General features: G+C 42.4%; 1 protein-coding gene across 4 annotated transcripts in view; it reads left to right on the forward strand.

Moving 5' to 3' along the window:
* The window catches only part of Kiaa0232 (KIAA0232 ortholog), an 83,629-nt gene that overhangs the window by 26,834 nt on the left and 36,893 nt on the right, over nt 1-19,902 (forward strand). For 3 of the 4 annotated variants that reach the window (XM_063230209.1, XM_063230212.1, XM_063230210.1), the window contains exon 2: nt 4,941-5,437. In XM_063230209.1, the coding sequence (XP_063086279.1) occupies nt 5,294-5,437 (144 nt within the window). In that variant the 5' untranslated portion in view covers nt 4,941-5,293. Of the gene's footprint in view, nt 1-4,940; nt 5,438-19,902 lie in introns of those variants that run through there. The other variant, XM_063230213.1, reaches the window with a different exon arrangement.

Below are 19,902 nucleotides of genomic sequence, written 5' to 3' on the forward strand. Positions count from 1 at the left end.
CGCTGCATGAGTGGCGACTCCTCTGCCAACTTCATGGGCTCTGGAGTAGCTATCTTACTTTATTTTTATGTCTTTAATGGGAACCACTTAAAACTGAAAGTAAAAAAGATCAATTCTAAAATAAGATAAAATACTGACTGTGGGGCTTTGTTTAATTAGTCATGATCCCTTTATTTAATTCAGTTTTGAATGGGGGGAAGAGTATGCTTTGAAGGTCTTTTTCCTTCAGCATGAGTATTTGAAGAAGGGAGTGCTGTTAAAAACAGAAAACTTGTGATAGTAGCTCTGTTTTGCTCTGTTGATTGGAGTGTATGTTCTCTGTCTCTGGATACTTTTTTTTTTGTTGTTTTTTGGTGCTGGGGATTGAACTCATGACCTCCAGCTTACCAGGCAGGCCTTCCAGCCCCATCTCTGGATACTTTTGCAGTGAAATCTACTTCGCTGCATACTATGATGCAGACATTTGAGGTTTTTGTTTGTGTTAGCATGGTATATATTTTCCCATCTTTTTATTTTTAACCCATTTCCATATTATATTTGAAGTTACAACATATAATTAGAGGTTGCTGTTTTAAAACCCAGCCTGGCCATCTCTTTTATTTGGTGTGTTTAGGTCATTTATGGGATACATTATGATTGCTAATAGCTGTCTTACCAGAATTTGTTTTAGGTGAGTCACCACTTCCTATATGTAAGAACCTTGTATCATTACATTTTTCTACACCTGTCTTTATGTGACTGTTGTCGTATATTTTGCTTAAACATATGTTATAAACCACGTACTGTTATCATTTTTAAAGGATATTTAAATATTGAGATGAATGTAGTTACCATTTCTGGCTGTCTTTTTTTTTTTTTTTTAATTTTATTTTGAAAGTGGTAAAATACAACAGAACAAGACAGAATAAAGCCAACTAATATCATACAGTGAAATTGGTACAGAATTTCACAACAGATTACCGGGATAACAGAAATAGGTATTACAGTATATTTCGTTATCTTTATAATAGTTGTTCTTTCAATCACGTATATCAATATGAGATGAAATACAGAATATTATAGAACTTATCAAAACAGAATATTGAATAGAGCAGTACCATTAATCAGAATAGAGCAAAACAGTAATAAAATATTTGCCTTCAGTCCCCCTTATTTGCTATGGTCAACCTCCCAGGAGACGCTCAGATTTCTGGTTCCCATTTGCTAACGGGGGGGGGGGGGGGGAGTGGGATGTTTGACTCTAGGCTGTGCACCAGTAGGTTCACGGTTGCTTAGCAGGGAGGCAGGCTGGTTGTTTGGTTTCACAGCGTCCTAAGTTCCAACATGGCATGGGTCTCAGGAGATACTGGTGGTTCTCCACCATTTCTGGCTGTCTTTGTGGTCCACATTTTTTCTGGTATCATTTTGCTTCTTCCTGAAGGCTTCTTTCATGTGTTTTGTAGGCCACGTTTGCTGCTGCTGAATTCCTTCAGTTTTTACGTGCCTGAAGAATTCTGTTTCGATTGGTTCTGAAAGACATTTTTAATGAGCATAGTATTTGTGTGTGTGTTTAAAGTTTTTGCTCCATTATCTTCTCATTTGCATTATTTCCAATAAGAAATCTGACTTCGTCCTTTGTCACATTTAATTCTTCTTTTTTCTCTGGGTGTTTCTCTTTATCACAGACTTGAGTAATTTTTGTGTGGTGCATCCTTCTTTGTATGTCTTGTGCTTGGAGTTCATTGAACTGCTTGGATCTGTTTTAGTTTTTACCAGGTTTGGAAAATTTGGGGGAATAATTCCTCAAATATTTTTGTGCCCCTTTTACCCTTTAGGCATAAGTCACATATTTACTAGAGTTCTTAAAGTTGTTGCAGAACTCACTGATACTGTGTTAATTTCTAAAAATTACATTTCTCTTTGTGTATTTTTTTTCCCATTTGTAGTTTAGTGATCTTGTTTCTAATGCTTCAATTTGTCACTAATGTCAGCATTTGTATTTTTCATCTTGAACATTGTAGTTTTTGTCCCTAGATGTTTTATTTGACATCTTTTTTCTGTTTTTTGTTCGTTTGTTTGTTTTGTTTTTTGTTTTTGATACCAGGGATGGACTTATGACCTCACGCTTGCCAGGCAGGCTCTTAGGCTGCTGAGCTGAATCTCCACTCCCCCACACTTTTTTTTAAGACTAAGTCTTGCTAAACAGTAGTGCAGGCTGGTCTTGAACTCACTGTGCAGTTCACGATGGCCTTGAATTTGTGGTGATCCTTCTGGCTTAGCCTTGCAAGTACTGGGATTACAGGTATGTGCCTAGCTGATTTTACATCTTTTATAGTGTCTTCTACTCTCTTTTAAACATACAAAATATAGTTATAATATTGTTTCTGTGCTCTCTGCCAATTCTACTTTCTATGTCAGTTCTCAGTCTATTGTAAGTGAATTCTTCTCATTTCTACTCCCTGCTAATTTCTGAATTTTGCCATTTTTATGTTCTTATAAATAGACATGAGCTTTGTTCTGGGACCACAGTGAGATTAGCTGGAAGCAATGTGGTCTTTTGCAATCTTGGAAGATTTGTGAGGCAGGATCAGAGTGGTGGTTAGGCTTTCCTTGGGGTACTTTCCCATTGTACCCTGAATTGTGAGATTTTTCCAGCCTGGCTGAGGCACAGATGCCCTGAGCTGGGCATCAGACGCTGTTTTCTGCGGCCCTGATCACTAGTCCCTTCCATGCGCATTGCTGTTTGTACCCTTGGGGGCGCGCAGCACTCTGCAGTTGCAGACAGTTTCTCAGTCAGGGCCCTGGTCTCTGGTTCCCAGCCTTGGCTTCAGTCTCACGGTCACTGAATGGTAACCAACTGGACCACTGATTAATGTGTTACTTCCAGAATCAAATGGTGTTTAATTGGTGGGCTGTCTTGGAATCTGAGATCTGAACACCTGTGAAGTGATTGATAGAAAAATGTTTTAATTTTAAGAGTCAACCAGGAAATATGTGATAAAAATGACAGAGAATCTTAGTTTTAACTACCTTTAATAATTTAGGAAAGATAGTATAGTAGAAAGGATTTTTGAAAGTGTCAAAATACTTAGTGATGCATTAATCTAGTGACTTAGTCCTGTGATGGATAAAAAAATTGTTTTTTTATGTTTATTGTAGTAAATTTTACTCTGTACTTCTAGATAAAAAGCTCAAAGCCCAGTTGTATATCTTGTAAGGGAGAGTACTTATTTTTCTGATTTGATGCTTTTGCTAGTATATGGATCAATTCTCAAATCCTTTTTTTTTTTTTTTTTTTTTGCCTTTGGAGACTCACTATGCAGTTCAGGCTGGCCTTGAACTCACTTTATACCCAGGCTGGTCTTGAAGTCACAGCAGGCCTCCCGCCTCAGCCTCCTGAGTGCTGGGATTACAGGTGTGCACCACCACACCTGGCTTCAAATCCTCTTTGAAATCTACTGAAATTTATGAAAGAGCTGATGAGGTTTACTTTCTGCTGTGGTATCTAAGTGGTATGTTAAAATTCTGACATAAAGAATATGACTGAATAACCCCATTGTTGAGTTAGCTTTACCTTTTTATCCTATAATACTGGTGACTGAACTCATGTCTTTAATTTTATTTTAACATTTTTTTGTCTTTTTCCTTTTATCGGTACCAGGGATCGAACTCACGACTGGCCACTTGTAAGGCAGGCGCTTATGCCGCTGAGCTAAATCCCCACCCCTATGTCTTTAATTTTAATTTTTATTTTTAAACAAGGCCTTGTCTTCATTTTTGCAAAACGATGACAAATCCTAAAGCTTTTGGCTGTATGATAATTACCTGGATAAAAAATTTTTTTTCAAATCCATTTTATTTCAAAGAGAAAAGAAAAAAAATTTCAAAACATGTCTGGAAAAAAATTTAAAGGACTAATTTTTTAACCACTGTTTCAATAAAATTATTGTTCACCTGCTTATTTCTGTTATACGATACATATTTTTTTTCTGTCTTGAATCAGGATTTTTTTTGTAATATCTAAGCAATAGTGCTTTATTGAATAAAAAGATTAAGTGGATTCAAAATTGTCATGTAGAGTATTTTGAGAATACATTTCTGTAGATAAACATTATTGAGACACAGTCTTGCTGTGCAGGTTAGGCTGGCCTTAAACTCACTTTGTAGCCCAGGCAGTGATTCTCCTGCCTCAGCCTCCTGAGCAGCACTGGGCTTTTTTAGCTGTGAGCCACCATGCTCAACCTGTTATACAGTATGAACTCTGATGATTTGTTACCAAATTCTTTCAGTGTTCATGGCAACACAGTTTTACTCATCATGAGATAGCAAAATAAACCAGTGTAATTGAGCATAGGGCAGTTTTTTTTTTTGGTCTTTTTCGTTTTTATCGGTATCAGGGATCGAACGCACGACTGCCTGCTTGTAAGGCAGGCGCTTATGCCGCTGAGCTAAATCCCCAGCCCCATAGGGCAATTTTTAAAGCGAGTTTGTACCATCACTTAGTTTATTTTTTGGGTCCCGGAGATTCGATGTTGGACTCAGGGACTCACACAAATGCCCAGGCACTTGCTATATGCCCAACCCTCACTTAATTGAAAATGTCAGACATTTCAGGGGGAAAAAAGACACAAAAGACTTTTTTCGCTTTGTGGAAAGTCTAGCTTTGTGGTGCAGACTGGCCTTGAACTTACCATGTAACCCAGGCTGGCCTTGAACTTGAGGCATCTCAGCCTCCCAGATCCTGGGATTATTGATGTGTGCCACCATGTTTTGCTGACAGCAGAGACATTGTTTTTGGTACTGGGAGTCAAACTCAGGGCCTTGTGCTTGCTAGTGGATGCTGTTTCGCTGAGCTAAATTCCCAGCTCCCAGAGATATAAGAGGAACTGTTAAATTTTTTTCGAAAGATCACCAGTGGAATTTCTGTATAACACAGACCTTTTCCTCTCTCATTTTTGTAGGTTCTGCCCAAGTCTTACATTTGGCTTCAATGTGAAATGAAAGCAGAAGGTTCCATCCGCACGTGCGCTGATGTCTGGATGCTGATGTGCTGGCCATGCCTAGAGAGGGAAGCTCTGTCCTAGACAGCTGACTGTGGCCTGGTCAGCACTCCTCCTCCATGTCCAGCACCCCCTGCCGCTGCTGGAGTGAAGAACCCCTCCGCACTGCACCAGGACCTGCGCTGTGGGAAGCGCCCTGCCCGCTGAGGATGCCCGCCACCTAACTTCATGCACCTGTCTGTGCCCTCACCGTGGGTGCTTCGCCATCTGAGAGCTCCTCGAGTTCTTGTCCAGACCTTGCGTCTGCTTCTGACATGTCTCTGCTTCATGCTTTGGGCCCAGTGCAGACCTGGCTGGGACAAGAGCTGGAGAAATGTGGCATTGATGCCATGATCTATACGCGCTATGTCCTCAGTCTTCTGCTACATGACAGCTATGACTATGACCTGCAGGAACAGGTATTTACATGTTTTGTGAAAATGGATGATGATATCTCTCTAAATTTTTTTTTTTTTTTTGTGTGGTCTAGGCTGACCAGAAACTGTGGCAGTCCTCCTGCCTCAGCCTCCTGAGGGCAGGGATTGCAGGTGTGTGCCATCACGCCCATCTCTGTGTACATTCTTCTTTTTTCTTTTTTTTTTTCTTCCTGTGTACTTCCTTAAGAGTGATTTCATATCTTGAACAAGGCTAGTGTGCAAACGGTGTCTTATCAGTGACAAGATAGTATGCCGACTCTGTCACTGAACACACCACGGGGCTTCATGGCTGGGCTTGGGCTCTCTGTAGTGCTTAGCTGTGCCTCAACTCTGAAGCGTGTTGGGAGGCTAATAGGTGTGTGGCCTGCCGCCCTCGAGCAGCCTATTTGGAGGGCTGGTGTCTGTTCTTCAGGGAAGTCGCACGTCATACCGTCACTGATTTCCGACTGTTGGAAGGGTCCCCTCACGGGTAGTGTTGGGCTGCTCATTACTGCGGTGTGCGTTGGACTTTATTTTTTTTGAACATGGTGAGGAAATGGAACAAATCCAGGTTCTTGGAAAAGCTGAAACGGCTTCACTTTTTAAGAGAGCAACTTGACCTGCAGCTTGTGGGTCACGGTTACGACAATGCACATGTGGGCTCCCCTGAGCCCTGCACGTGAATCTCACATAAAATTTTCTGGTTTTCCAAAGCCCTTGGTGGAAAGAAGGGGGTGTTTTGTGGGTAGTTTGTTGTTTTAAACTCTTGTTCCCGACAGCGAGAGTAGGAACAGGGTTTCATTGGTAAAACTTGCTTTGCCTTTCAAACCCAGAAGAGCATGAGCCCTAGCGAAACACACAGAGGGTCCCCGCCACCAGCTGCTGTGGAGCTGTGCAGCACCACTGCACGGCTTCTCCCTGCTGCTGCCACTGCTGCCATAGCTGCTGCCACCACCGCCAGTGGCTCTGTGCATCCCCTGCATGGTGGTGCTGCCTGGGAGGGAGGGGTTGTTTTAATATATATTTTTTAAAGTATATGAAATAAAGACATCCAGCTGCTTTTATTTGTTTATTTATTTATTTATTTTTAGTTAGTACTGGGGATCGAACTCATGACCACGCGCTTGCAAGGCAGGCGCTTATGCTGCTGAGCTAAATCTCCAGCCCATGTTTTAATATTTTAATGTTTTTGTATTATAAAGGAAATTTTATTATTTACCTTAATAATTTCAGAAAGAGGAACAGATTAGCTCAGTCCAACATGATTATCAGTTGGCAAAATCCAGTGAAACAAGCATCTGATTGCTAAGGATTTAATTTAGATGCTTTTCTCAGCGATACAGCACCTCCCTGGCAAGTGTAAGGTCATGAGTTTGATTCCGGGTATAAAAAAAAAGTTGGGTGATTTTAATTCTTTGTCATCTGATATTTCCGACATAATCCAAAATAAGTGCTTCGTCTCCTTCTCTTTCCCTTTGATATAGCACTTGTCTTGCTTCATTATGGAGACACTTGGATTAAATTATTCTGCTCTGTTCCCAGGAAGTGAGCTGGGGTGGAGGTGCCTCCGCTTAGCTTCCATAACTCAGTTCTTTCCAGTAGAGGGTGAGCAGACCTGCTCTCTGGACAGGCTGTCCCTCCTGCCCCAGCTCTTCCCACACTGTGCCTCCCCCTGAGGTCAGCTCAAGTTGCTGCATCCCTGGTGCACGCTTTCCCTCATGGCCTCACCCTCCTTTTCTGAGTCAGTCTTGGGATAGAAGATGGCCAGGTTCAAGGCCATTGCTTCAGCTTCTTCTATACCTGCCACGGTGGCTAGATCACACTCAGAGTGTGTGAGCACTGCCAGGGCAGGTTTGGTGTGTGAATCTGGTGTGGGCTGTGCAGGATGAGGGTAGGGAGCAGGGTCCGTCAGACCTGGCTCTTGATTGAGACTGGAGATCTGAGCAGAGTTGTGCAGCCACCTCTGGTGTGTCACGTCCGTCCGCTGGCCATGGGGAGGCCTGGAGGCCTGCTGCACAGGTGCCTGGTGTGGCAGTAGTTTCCTCCACAGGCTCACTCCTGCTTTTTGCCCTGCTTCTTTACTTTGGTAAGTGTATACCTCATGAGGAATTCACCAGCTTACAGATTTTTTTTTTTTTTTTTGGGTCTCTTTCGTTTTTACCGGTACCGGGGATTGAACTCACACTGCCTGCTTGCAAGGCAGGCACTTACGCTGCTGAGCTAAATCCCCAGCCCCTCAGCTTACAGATTTTATAAACTTTGTAATGTGAACTTTTCTTCTCCATCCTTCGGAGGCCAGGTTGCATCTTGTAGAGCTTTTGCTGATGTTGCCCGATGGAAGTAGTGTCTTCTGCCAGCCCTCATCCTGTTTATCCTGCACAGCTTTGCACTCTGGTGCCTGAAATACACTCTTTTTCAGTGAAGTAGAACTTTCTTAGGGACAGAAGTCATATTCATCCTTTAAAAAAAAATTATATTGAAGTGTGTCTTTGAGCTCTGAGTGCATCATTGTAGAAATCAAGCTGGATTAATGTATATTTTTCCACAGTTCATTTTGGAATCATCCTGGTACAAACTGCTAAGTGGGACCCCCTTCTTCCTTCTGCATCCAGGGTCTTCCTGTGCTCTTTTAGCCCATCTGTAGAATATGCTCGAGATACTGTGGATCCTGTTAGTTTAGGTGCACTCCTTGAAGAACCATGTTCTGCTTGTTTCCCTGTACAGTTTATTTTGATCCTTACAAGAGGAGCTGCAAAAAGCAGACTCATCCTGGCTCCTCACATGTCTCCCCTCAATGTACAGATGGTCCCTGATTTACGATGGTAACAGCTTGGCAGTTTTTCTGCTTCATGACAGTGGGCATGCAGTGCACATTCAGGAGAAGCCAGAGTTCTGATCTTGAGCCTGCACTTCTGCTGGACTAGTCACGTGTGGTGTGCTGCTGTCTTGGTGCAGGGCAGTGGCAGTGAACCACAGCTGTCAGGTAGAAGCTGATGACCCTGGCATGCAGTGTCCCTAGTATCTGTAGTTAGTTTTAGTTCGGTGCTCCCTGCAGGCCTCAGGTCCAGTATGCTCAGGCTGTGTACACAGCTGCGAGTACCCATGCAGCCATGTTCAGTAAACCACACAGGGTGTTCTTGATTCAAATTTGCTAGGAAAAAAAAACCACACAGGGTGTCTGTCCCACACATGATTACAGATTGCCTTTGTTTCGGATGACCTTACCCAGCTGGTAAGGTGTTAGTAGGTGTTGTGAGCACGTTTAAGAGTAGACTAGGCCAAGCCCAGATGCCTAGTCTGCCAGGTGTATTAAGTACATTTTGACTTACGTGATAGGTTCATCAAGACACATCTGTTCTGACTTCAGCAAATTTTCACTCAATAGACACAATAACTTGTGTAGTATTGCCTACACCAAAGCGTTATTTTTGGATTAAATGTATTAAGTTAGTTTCATATTTGTAAGTTTGTATTTCAGAGCTCAAGGAGAGAAGCAGAAGTGTCTTCCCAGTACTTTCTGTGGCCTCAAAGCTTCCCAAGAGTCATCCTTGCTTGCAGGGAAAGAAGGTGCATGCATCAGTGTTCACTCTGACTCCGGAAAATGGCAGGAGCTGGTGGAGGACCGGGCACCGAGTACTTTATCTGTCATGGCAGCTTTCATGAAGAGTAAAGCTAGAGGACAGGAGCGCTTATAGGATGAAACCTGTGCTCCAGACCGCACATGCAGCTCAGTGGCACAGTGCCTGCCTGGCAAGCTCAGGTCCTGAGTTCCAATTGCTGATGCCCAAAACAACAAACAAACAAAACCACAAAAAAATCCCTCTACTCCCAGCCAGAGATTTGATAGTTTTCGTTTTAATAGCTCCTGATGTTTGTCCTGATGGACTACCAGACCCATAGCTTCCTGTTGTCCTCCTTTGAGACCCCTTGAGGTCCCTTCTTTCCTGCCAGTGTCACGCAGGGAAGAATGTGGGTGTGGAGTATGACTATCTGGGTTCTGACCCCACCTGCCCCACTGTCAAGCTCGGACAAACCATCACCTCTGTGCCTACCTGTTTGTTTTTAGGGTGTCTGTTCACCTCATATGCAGGCCTGGCGTTGCTAGGGTGAGAGATTGGGTTCTTCGTGTAGTTAAGAGAAGTCATAGGTTCCAAGCGTCAGTAGGTACTGCTAATACAGTTGGAGCCATGCATGCTGGCATACTCCGATGATCCCAGCACTCAGGAGGATCACTGTGAATTCAAGGCCAGCCTGGGCTCCAGAGCCCAGGTTTGGACCCTGTTTCAACCAAAAAAAAAAAAAAAAAAAAAAAAAATACAGCTGGAATGGTACCAGACTCAGAGTAATGTTAGTGACCTCTGTTATAATCGCCATTCATGCAAACTTTTTTTGGTATTGGAGATGGAACTCACAACCAAGCGCTTGCCAAGCATGCACTTATGCTGCTGAGCTAGAGCCCCAGCCCTCATGTAAACTTGTTTCAAATGGCCCTTTCCCCTGTTAGCTGCTGTTCTTGTAGCAAATGGGCAAACATTTATTAGAGGCAACTGTAACTGCTACTGCTGTATTTCCAACATTTTCTGGAACAATTACAAGTTAAAGTAGTTGATCTTGCTATGTATTCTAGTTGTGGGTCTAGCCACCCTGGTCTCTGATATTTCTGGGTGTAATCATTACCTGATGGTCTCTTGTAAAGGTGTTTTTCTAGACTAGAGACTTGACAGATTATGGTGGTAATTATACTTATTTCCTTGTGACGTGGTGGCTGGGTTAGTAATAAATTTTCGGAAGCTAAAGTAAAATCTTTTGATGATGGATAGGTAGGTAGATGGATGAATGAATGAGTGGATGGGTAGGTGGATAAATGGATGGTTGGATGAGTGGATGGGTAGGTGGATAAATGAATGGTTGGATGGATGGATGAGTGGATGGGTAGATAGATGGGTGAGTGGTTGGATGGATGGGTGGGTGGAATGATGGTTGGGAGAGAAGAACCTGCATTTGTTCACCAGAAGGTGTAACAGGAGGTGTGTGTGTGTGGGGGGGGGGTGTTCTCTTGAGTTTAAAAGAGAGATGTTTAGTACAAAAGAAATGAGAGTTGTATAATAAACTGTCCCAAAACTTTGTAACTCAAACGCACACCACACTAACTCAGACACACATACTACACTCATACATACTCCTATATGCTCTTTCTTTCTTCCTTTTATTTTTTTGAGACAAGGTCTCACTCTGTAGTGCAGGCTGGACTTGAATTTGATTTTGTAGCCCAGGCTGACTTTGAACACTCAGCAGTCCTCGTGCCTTAGCCAGAGTGCTGGGATTGTAGGCATGTGCTACTGTGGCTGGCTGCCCCTGTGTGTTCTTGAAATCCCTACTCATATTCTGTCACACCTGACAGATTCTGTACATCGGAATAGGGCAGGGCTCAGCTGGACAGTCCTTCTGTTCTCTGTGGCTTTTCCTCAGTCCCTCGCTGGCACTTAGCCTGCAGATAGCCTGACCTAGAGGCCTGAGGTAGTATCACTGACCTGGCCGACACTGTGGCAGCAGGGACTGTTGGCCAGGCCTCTTGTGTGGGTTAGGGCCAGACATACATGGGCTGCAAGCAAGCACCCCAGGGAGCTAGGTGGAAGCCTAAGGCCTTTCCTTTGGGAGCCAGGGGCTTGGGCTGGGGTGTCAGTCCTTTCTGTCTTGGTGAAAGAACTGCCACTTCCCTGAAACCAGCCAGAATAGAGGGCCTCTGTAGTTTGCCAGAGAGAAAAAAACAAAACCAGTACGGCCCTTACTTGGAGAAGTGGGACCTCTAACTTTCTGTGTTGCCTTTTTGTATGTTTTGTTTTGTTTTGTTTTGCTGCTGGAGATTGAACCCAGGGCCTTCACTCTGAACTATGTCCCCAATCCCTTTTTCGGTATGTTGAGACAAGGTCTCACTAACTTGCTGCTCATGCTGGCTCAAATTCCCAGTCCTTCCCCCTCAGCCTCCCAGAATGTTGGGGTTACAGCCATGTGCCACCACACTGGCAATATTGCTTTTGAGAGTGTAACAAACACAAAATTATCCCCAACCTAAAAGATCCTACCAAAGCTGTTAAGTATAAAGGATAGAAAAAACTTTTGATCAGTAACATAGGTCAGAGTATGACCTGATGGGAATGTTACTTAATTATTTATTTGTAGTACTGAGGGTCAAACTCAGGGGCATTTTGCCCTGAACTATATCTCTAGCACTTTTAAAATTTTTAGACAAGGCTGGTCCGATGGCAGTGGGTTATCAGAACTTACTAACGTTAGTGTCACTAAAGTTGGTATACCACCCCCCCACTGCTAAATTTGACTGGCTTAAAAAAAATTTTTTTTTAGACAAGGTTTTGCCAAAGTAATCAGGTGGCGTTAAACTTGTCCTCCTGTCTGAAATTCCCGAGTAGCTGGGATTATAGGTGTGTTCTACTACACCTGACTTATTTTTAAAGCCATCCATTGTATTGTGTACACTCTGGTGCCTGGAATAAATTCTGTGTTTGAAAAAAAATCTGGTTAGATACATGTAAATTACTAACAGCAACCTCTGTAGAGGGAGATTGCAACAGAACTTTTTTTTTGGTCTTTTTAACTTTCACATATTTGCATTTGCTTTATTAATACTTTTTTTTTTTTCATCAGTACTGGGGATCAAACTCACGACCGCCTGCTTGCAAGGCAGGTGCTTATGCCGCTGAGCTAAATCTCCAGCCCCTATTAATACTTTTTAATTAAATTAATCAGTAAAAGTTAAAAGTTCTTTTAGTCCATTTCTGAATCAGTAAATGTTAGAAGTTCTTTTAGTCCATTTCTGAATTGTTTTATGTGTTGCTTGAAGATAAAGCATAGTTTTATCATTCTAATTTTAGTATATGTGCTGCTGAAGTGAGCACAAAGCATAGTTTTAATAGTTTATGAGTTGGTAAATCTGAAAGCTGGAGACCTCTCCTTCAAGTCTTTGGAATAACCTTGAACAGTATTTAGATTAAATAGATTACATTTGGTTTTTATAAGAAAACTGATAAAAAAAAAAAACTGTTGCCATTAGGTTTAGACTACTTGCAGGAACACTTATGCTACAGAAAATGTATCAGCTTTTATGTCTTAAGGCATATGAAAATAATGTCAGAAGTTATTGCTGATGGGCACACAAACTTTTATCAATGTACTTCTCAAGATACTTAGATTTTTTATATATAAAAGATTTTTAAAGAGCAGAATATATTCAGAGAAAGAAAGCTATACTCTGAGTAAATATTTTTGTGAAATAAGGATATTGTGAATATAAATACTACTTTTTAGAAATTCATATTTCTGCTTTTTTACTCAAATAAAAAGGGTGCCAACACATTCCTGACCCCGTCAGGCACCAGGAACACCATGACCACTGAGGACACCTTGGGAGGGCTGCTGGTCTATAGTTTATGGGTCTGCAGCCACGCTGTGCTGGCAGAGCAGGGCTGACCACTAGAGAGACCCCGGGGGTGAGGTGGGCACTCCTAAAGGGAGGCAGAGGGCTTGGGTATCCGAGATCACAGTACAGGGAACCCCACAAAAGGCGGCGCTGAAGACCCAGTGTGCTGTGCTGGGGCTTTACATCTCAGTGCTGGAGACCAAGAAAGGCCTTCCCTGGCCCGTGGCAGTGCAGGGCAGTGCGGCATCATCATTAGCTGCAACAGAGAGGTCAGCAAGGAAGCCTCACTGCTGGCCAAAGCCTTAGAAAAAAGGTGGCTAGAGTTAGCCGGAAAGTGTGCTCGCCCGGCTGGAATGTCTCATCTGCTACAGTGGGTGGCTCTTCCCAGCAGCGTGTTGTCAGTGTGTTTGCCACTGAGACCTCCTCTCAGAATTTGGCCTTTAGGAGTCAGCCTGAAGGGGCCAGAGGGGCCGGAGGGGCAGGAGGGGCGGTGTTTGTGTAGCTGCAGATCCAGAAGTAGTGCTGGCCCCACCCGCTTTGTATCCTTACAGATTCTGCTCTGTCTCTCTCCCACCTCCTTTCTGCTTGGATTTGAACTCACCCCATGCAGAGTAGAGGCTGGTGACAGTGGGCTCATTTCTGGCATCATCTTTTCACACACTGCCTTAAGAAGCGTTCCTCATGTTCCCAGCAAAAACCACAATGTACTCATTTCTGACCGCCTTGGGGCTCTGAGCTGATCCTTGTGGCTGACTGCATTCAGCAGCAAGGGCCTGAGGAGGAGCTGCAAGAGTCCCATTCACACACGGAGACGCTCAGATGTGGCAGGTCCCTTTACTCTGGAGGCAAGCAGGAAGGCGTGGGAGGCGGGGGTGAGTGCGCTGAGCTCGAGGCCAACGTCAGCGATGCCAGCTGCGTTTTAGAATGTTGTGTTCTTTTCTTCCTCCAGTTCCCAGTCTCCTTTCGATAGAAGACAGATGAGAGTCAATCAAAACTGTAACCTTATGTTACCTTACAGTAGTGTGTAGAAAATACCTGGTGTAAATAGACTGTCACAATGGGAAGTTCTTTTGCACACCTGCTTTTGATTGTTAATACTTGTATTCTGGCAAGATAAGGGCTTTTGAAACCCACGTTTGATTTTTTTCAGTAACACTCTGGTGTGTGCCTCGTATTTGATGTCTGTGCATCAGTTGACTTTTAGCACAACATAGGAGACTAAAAAGATAAGTACAAGAGAAACATCTGGGATCCTTTATAAACTGTGCTCTTTTAAAATCTGATGATAGTTCAGTCCTGTTAGTTCATTGATAAATTATGACACATCAACACAACCCAGAAAGCCAGAAAAACCAGAACAAGTGAAAAGAGTGAGTGCAGAAAAGTACGTGTAGTATTGTGTTATGTTGATTTTATTGTGGACTTGCTCGTATTTCTTAGTGTGTTCAGTCTAGTGTTCACAAGGTAAAACAACACTTGTTTGCAAAACTTATGATGCTGTAAAGTCATTTTAACAGCTGTTTAAATCATAAATGATATCAAACTGCTTTATACATGTTCTCATTTTTGTCAAGTTAAAATAATCTCTATCTACACAAGTTTATAGCATGTATGTAGTTAAGTTCCTCAACCTATAATCCTAGCACTCAGGAGGCTGAGGCAGGAGGATCATTGCAAATTCGAGACCAGCCGGAGCTACAAAGTAAGCTCAAGGCCAGCCCAAACTGCAGAGTGAGACCCTGTCTCAAAAAGACAAAATAAATAAATAAACGGGCTGGGGATTTAGGTCAGTGGCACAAGCGCCTGCCTTGTGAGTGCAATCCCTGGTACCAAAAGGTGAAGTTCGTGCAGCATTTTTATACCTTAATACAAAGAAAGTTTTATTTATCACACTGCCTGTTTACTTCTTCGGTCGAGGAGCTTCCTCCCGACTTTCACTTGGAAGGGATTAACCTGCAGTGTAGTGACATATTACAGTACAGACATCGGAAGAAGACTCAGTTCTGTGACTGCGTCATTAGCATTTAATGTGCTTAACTCATTCTGGTTTCATTTACCGTGTGACAGTATCTATGTGAAGACAGAAAGATGAAGTTCTCAGTAAGTCCCCCTAATAGGACAGTTAGAGAGGAAAAGGAAGTCAGAGACATCCAGATCGGAAAGAAAGAGGGACTGTTTAGTCATTGTGGCTGTCTTGTACGTAGACAGCCTCAGTAGTTGGGCAACAAAAACAGTTCCATTTACAATAGTGTTAAAAAAATAAGGTATTTAGGAGTAATTCAGCAAAAAAGGTTACAGGAGTCAAGCACTAAAAACTACAGGACATCATTGAAGACCTGAATAAATAGAAAAACATCGCATATGCTTGATAAAGAAACTTAATGTCATTAAGATGACTGCTCCTGGGAATTATCTACAGGCTCAGCACAATCGTGTCAAGAGTCGGGCCATCTTTATTGCAGAACTTGACAGGCAGATTCTAAAATGTATGCAGGAAATGTGTGGGACTCGGCCTTCTGCCCAGGTCTTGAAAGAAGAAGTAATGCACTGCTGGAGGACTCGTTGGAGGACTTGCACTTCCCAGCCCTAATCTTGCAGGGTTCCAGTGACTGGGGCTGTGTGACACTGCTGGAGGACTCGGCATGTAAGACAAAGAAGCGGAGTGGATAGGCATTTGGTTTCCAGCAAGACCACTCAGTAGGGAAAAATAGTCTTGAAGTTGACCTCTGCTTCATACCGTATGCATGAAGGATAATTCAAAGGGCACCACCGACTGGATGTAGGAAATGAGAAGTAGGGTGCTTAGAGGGCAACATAGAAATGTATCTTTTTTTTTTTTAAATCTTTCTACCGGTACCAGGGATCGAACTCACGACCGCCTGCTTGTAAGGCAGGTGCTTATGCCGCTGAGCTAAATCCCCAGCCCCAGAAATGTATCTTAAATGTATCTTAAATGCAGTGGCCTTGTAGGTGTCAGAAGCATAAGCAGCTAAAGATACGAATACATTAGGTTTTATCAAAATTGGAAACTTTAGCAGGGTGTGGTGGCGCACTCCTGTAATCCCAGCACTTCAGGGAGTGAAGCAGGAGGATTCATGCAAGTTCAAGATCAACTACTCAGGCTATGGAGTGCACTCAAGGCCAGCCTGAACTGCAGATTGAAACCCTGTCTCCACAAAAAAAAAAAAAAAAAAAAAAAAAAAAAAAAAGAAAAGAGGGGAACTTCTGTACTTCAGGAGGAAAGACTGCCTACAATAGGCAGAAATTTTCAAAGCACATAGCTGATAATTGTCATACATGCAGATAGGTTAAGAATTCTTACGGCTCAGCAATAAAAAAGAAAAGTCAGACGTGTGTCCTGAAGACACAAAAATGCCCTGAAGCGCATGTGTGGGGAGATGCTTGACACTGTGCCTTTAGGGAAGTGGCAGCTGCAGTTAGATACTGCTTCATCCCCACCAAAGTAACCACAGTAATGGAGCAGGCACCAACACTGTCAGGAGTGTGGAGACACTGAAACTCCCATAAACTGCAAAAATGATTGAAAAAGTAGTTGCTATGGAAAATAGGCTGGTAAGTTACCAAAAGGTTAAACAAACGGCAGGTATGGCGGTGCATGCCTGTAATCCCAGTGCTTCGGAGGCTGAGGCAGGAGAATCCTTATGAGTACAGCCTGGGCTACAGAGTGAGCTCAAGGCCACCTTGACTGCATAGCGAGACCCTGTTTCAAAAAGACCAAATAAATACAAATAAATAAACATAAGAGCTATCACATGGTCCAGCCATTCTTTTTGTTTTACTGTTACATAATTGTGATATGTATTGTATTATACACATTATGTAATGTGGGTTTATTTGGAAAGTTGGTACATGCATTTAGCATCATAATCAATTTCAGTCCCATTAAACATCCGCCACCACCACATGCCCCAACTAATTTTCTTTTTCTTCGTGGTTTCTTCCTTTCTTTTTTTTTTTTTTTTTTTTTTTTTTTTTTGCTCCCGGAGGTCAAACTCATGACCTTGCACTTGCTAGGTAAGCGCTTATGCCACTGAGCTAAATCCCTGGCTCCTACCTTGTGGTTTTCTGCAATCTCATTTATCTGGTTGGTTGGTTGATTTCTTCTATAAGAAAAAACATGCAGTATTTAATTTTTGAGTTTGGCTAGTTGCACGTTGTTTTTTTTTTGTTTGTTTGTTTTTTTGTCTTTTTCATTTTTGTCGGTACCGGGGATTGAACTCATGACCGCCTGCTTGCAAGGCAGGCGCTTATGCCGCTGAGCTAAATCCCCAGCCTTAGTTGCACGTTGTTAATGTGATATTGTTTCTAGTTTCATCTATTTTCCTGCACATGATATGTTTTCATTCTCTAAATACTCCACTGTGTGAATAAGTTGTATTTCTTTCATCTGTTCATCTGTTTCTGGGCATCTAGGCTGTTCTGTCTCTTAGCTACTGTGAATTGTGCTACTCCCAGCATGGGTATGTGCACATCAGTATGTAGGGTACGGTCTTTAATGCGCTCCTGAGCATGCTCAGGTGAGGTGAGGCTGGGTCATATGGTCACATTGTATTTCTAGACATGTTTAGTCCTTTGAGAAATCTTCATATTGATTTATGTACTGCTCATTGTAGTTAGACACTTTCCCACTGGCTTGAACCTCTGGTGTACATGCATGACTGTCCCTTTGGGTGGCTTGTAGCACTGGTGGTACAAATGGTACAGTCATGCATGTACCATGGTTGTTCAAGCCAGGTGGCAGCGGAGAGACATAATTGATGAGATTAATGGTCTCGTCCTGAAAGGGTTAGCTCCCACTGCCAGTGTTGGAGGCTTCCTTTTCCTGTGGCCTCATCAGCATTCATAATTTTTGTGTTCTTGATGCTATGATTCTTACTGGGGTGAGATGGACTTTCATTGCAGTTTTAATTCTGATAGTTAGAGATGTGGAATGTTTTTTAATGTGCTATTTGGTCATTGAACTTTTTTGGAGAAGGCTGTTTAGTTCATTAACATATATATATATATATATTTTTTTTTGAAATTGAGTTCATTGTTATGGGCATCAGTTTTTAGATTTCAGTTTCCTATTAGAAGAGTAGTTACCAAAGATTTCTTCCCATTGGGTAGATCATCTGTTCCCTCTCTTGTTTGCTTTGCTGTGCAGGTTTTATTTTGATGTGGTTCCGTTTGTTAATACATGCATTTGAAGTCTTGTTCAGGAAATCTTTGTCCCTGTTGCTTTAGGTGTTTCTCCTCTGTTGTCTTCCAGCAGTGTCACTGTTTCTGCTTCCGTATCTAACTAACCCTTTGATCCATTTTGATTTGTTTTAGCACAAGCTGAGGGAGCAGGATCTCCCTAACATTAGCTGCAGGTGGAGCTCCAGTTTTCCCAGCAGGTGTTTGGGTCTGTTTGTGAAGGGTCCTTAGTGTCCTCTGCTTCGTGCTCTGCAGTTCTTCCTTTGTCCCAGTGCTATGTTTTGGTGTCATACTTAGCTTAAAGTTTGGTACAAGGCCTTCAGCAACAGAGTAAATGTCTATCCAACTTCTTCCTTAAAATCGTTTTTAAAATGTTATTGGGGCTGGGGATTTAGCTTAGCAGCACAAGCACCTGCCTGACATGTGCGACGTCAGGAGTATGATCCCCAGCACAACACCAAAAATTGTTACTGATGTGAGCTTGTAGTAGACAGTGGTTACATGCGTCCTTGGGAATTGTGACATGTACATACCAGTTTCCAGCACTCCCACGCCCTTGCACCTTCCTATGTCCTGTCCTCTCACTTCTAATTTTGCTCTTTACACTATTTATATTTTGGGGCTTTCGTCTTAGAGAAACCATGCAGTATTTAATCTTCTGTGTCTGATTTATTTTCTTTAGTATTATTTATTATTTTCTTCACTATTATTATTTAGCAATTCTACATCTAGGTGTATACTCACAAGAATTTAAAATATATGTCCATGCAAAAGCTTACACTTGAATATCCAGAGCAGTATTATTCATAATAACCTAAAGATGAGCTGGGTGTGGTGTTACACTTGTATAATCTTAGGTACTCAGGAGGCTGAGGCAGGAGGATTCCAAGTTTAAGGCCAACCTGGCCATTTATCAAGATTCTTTCTCAAAGTATAATCAAAATAAAGGGTTTGGGCCTGGCAACTCCCAGTTCTTCCCCCAAGTAATAATAGTGATGATGATGATGATGATAATAGTAATAATAATAATGGATTTGGGATGTAGCTCAGTGGTAAAGCACTTGCCTAGCATGTGTAAGGCCCTGGTTTCAGTCCCCAGTACCACAAAACACAGCAAAAGTTGTAATAGCCAAAAGGAGAAAACCACTCAAATGTCTCTCAGTGGGAGCTAAAATCGGAATAGATCAAAGATCTAAATATTAAAACAGAAACATTAAATCTGCTGAAAGGCAGAGTAGGTAAAACTCTGGAAGACACCGGTATAGGCAAAACTATGAACAAAGCCCAGATTACACAGGAACTATCACAAAGAACCAACAACTGGGTTCTCACCCTTCTGAAAAGCTTTTGCACAGCAAGAAAAACAACCAGCAGAATGAAGAGACACCCCCAATGTGGGAGAAAATGTTTGCCCTCTATACCTCAGACAAAGGATTATTGTCAAGAACATATAAAGAACTCAAAAACAATCAGTCCTTCCAGATTTAAAGACCTAATCCAAAAATGGGTATCTGAGATGAACATGCACTTCTCAGAGGAAGAAATATGAACAGCAAATAAATATGTGAAAAAATGTTCAACATCACTGATCATTGAAGAGATGCAAATTAAAACAACACTGAGATTCCACCTCACCCCAGAAAGAATGGCTGTTATCAAGAAATCAAGCAATAACAAATGCTATAGGGACTGTTGGAGGGAGTGCAGACTGGTGCAGCCACTGAAAATCAGTGTGGAGATTCCTCAACAAACTAGGACTAGAGGTCCTATTCAACCCAGCTATTCCCTTCTGGGTTTCTTACCAAAAGAATTAAAAGCATCATATCACAGAAAT

Source organism: Cavia porcellus, unplaced genomic scaffold, assembly GCF_034190915.1.
Source record: "Cavia porcellus strain 051 isolate PalLab524CR breed Dunkin Hartley unplaced genomic scaffold, mCavPor4.1 scaffold_18, whole genome shotgun sequence".
Classification (NCBI taxonomy): domain Eukaryota; kingdom Metazoa; phylum Chordata; class Mammalia; order Rodentia; family Caviidae; genus Cavia; species Cavia porcellus.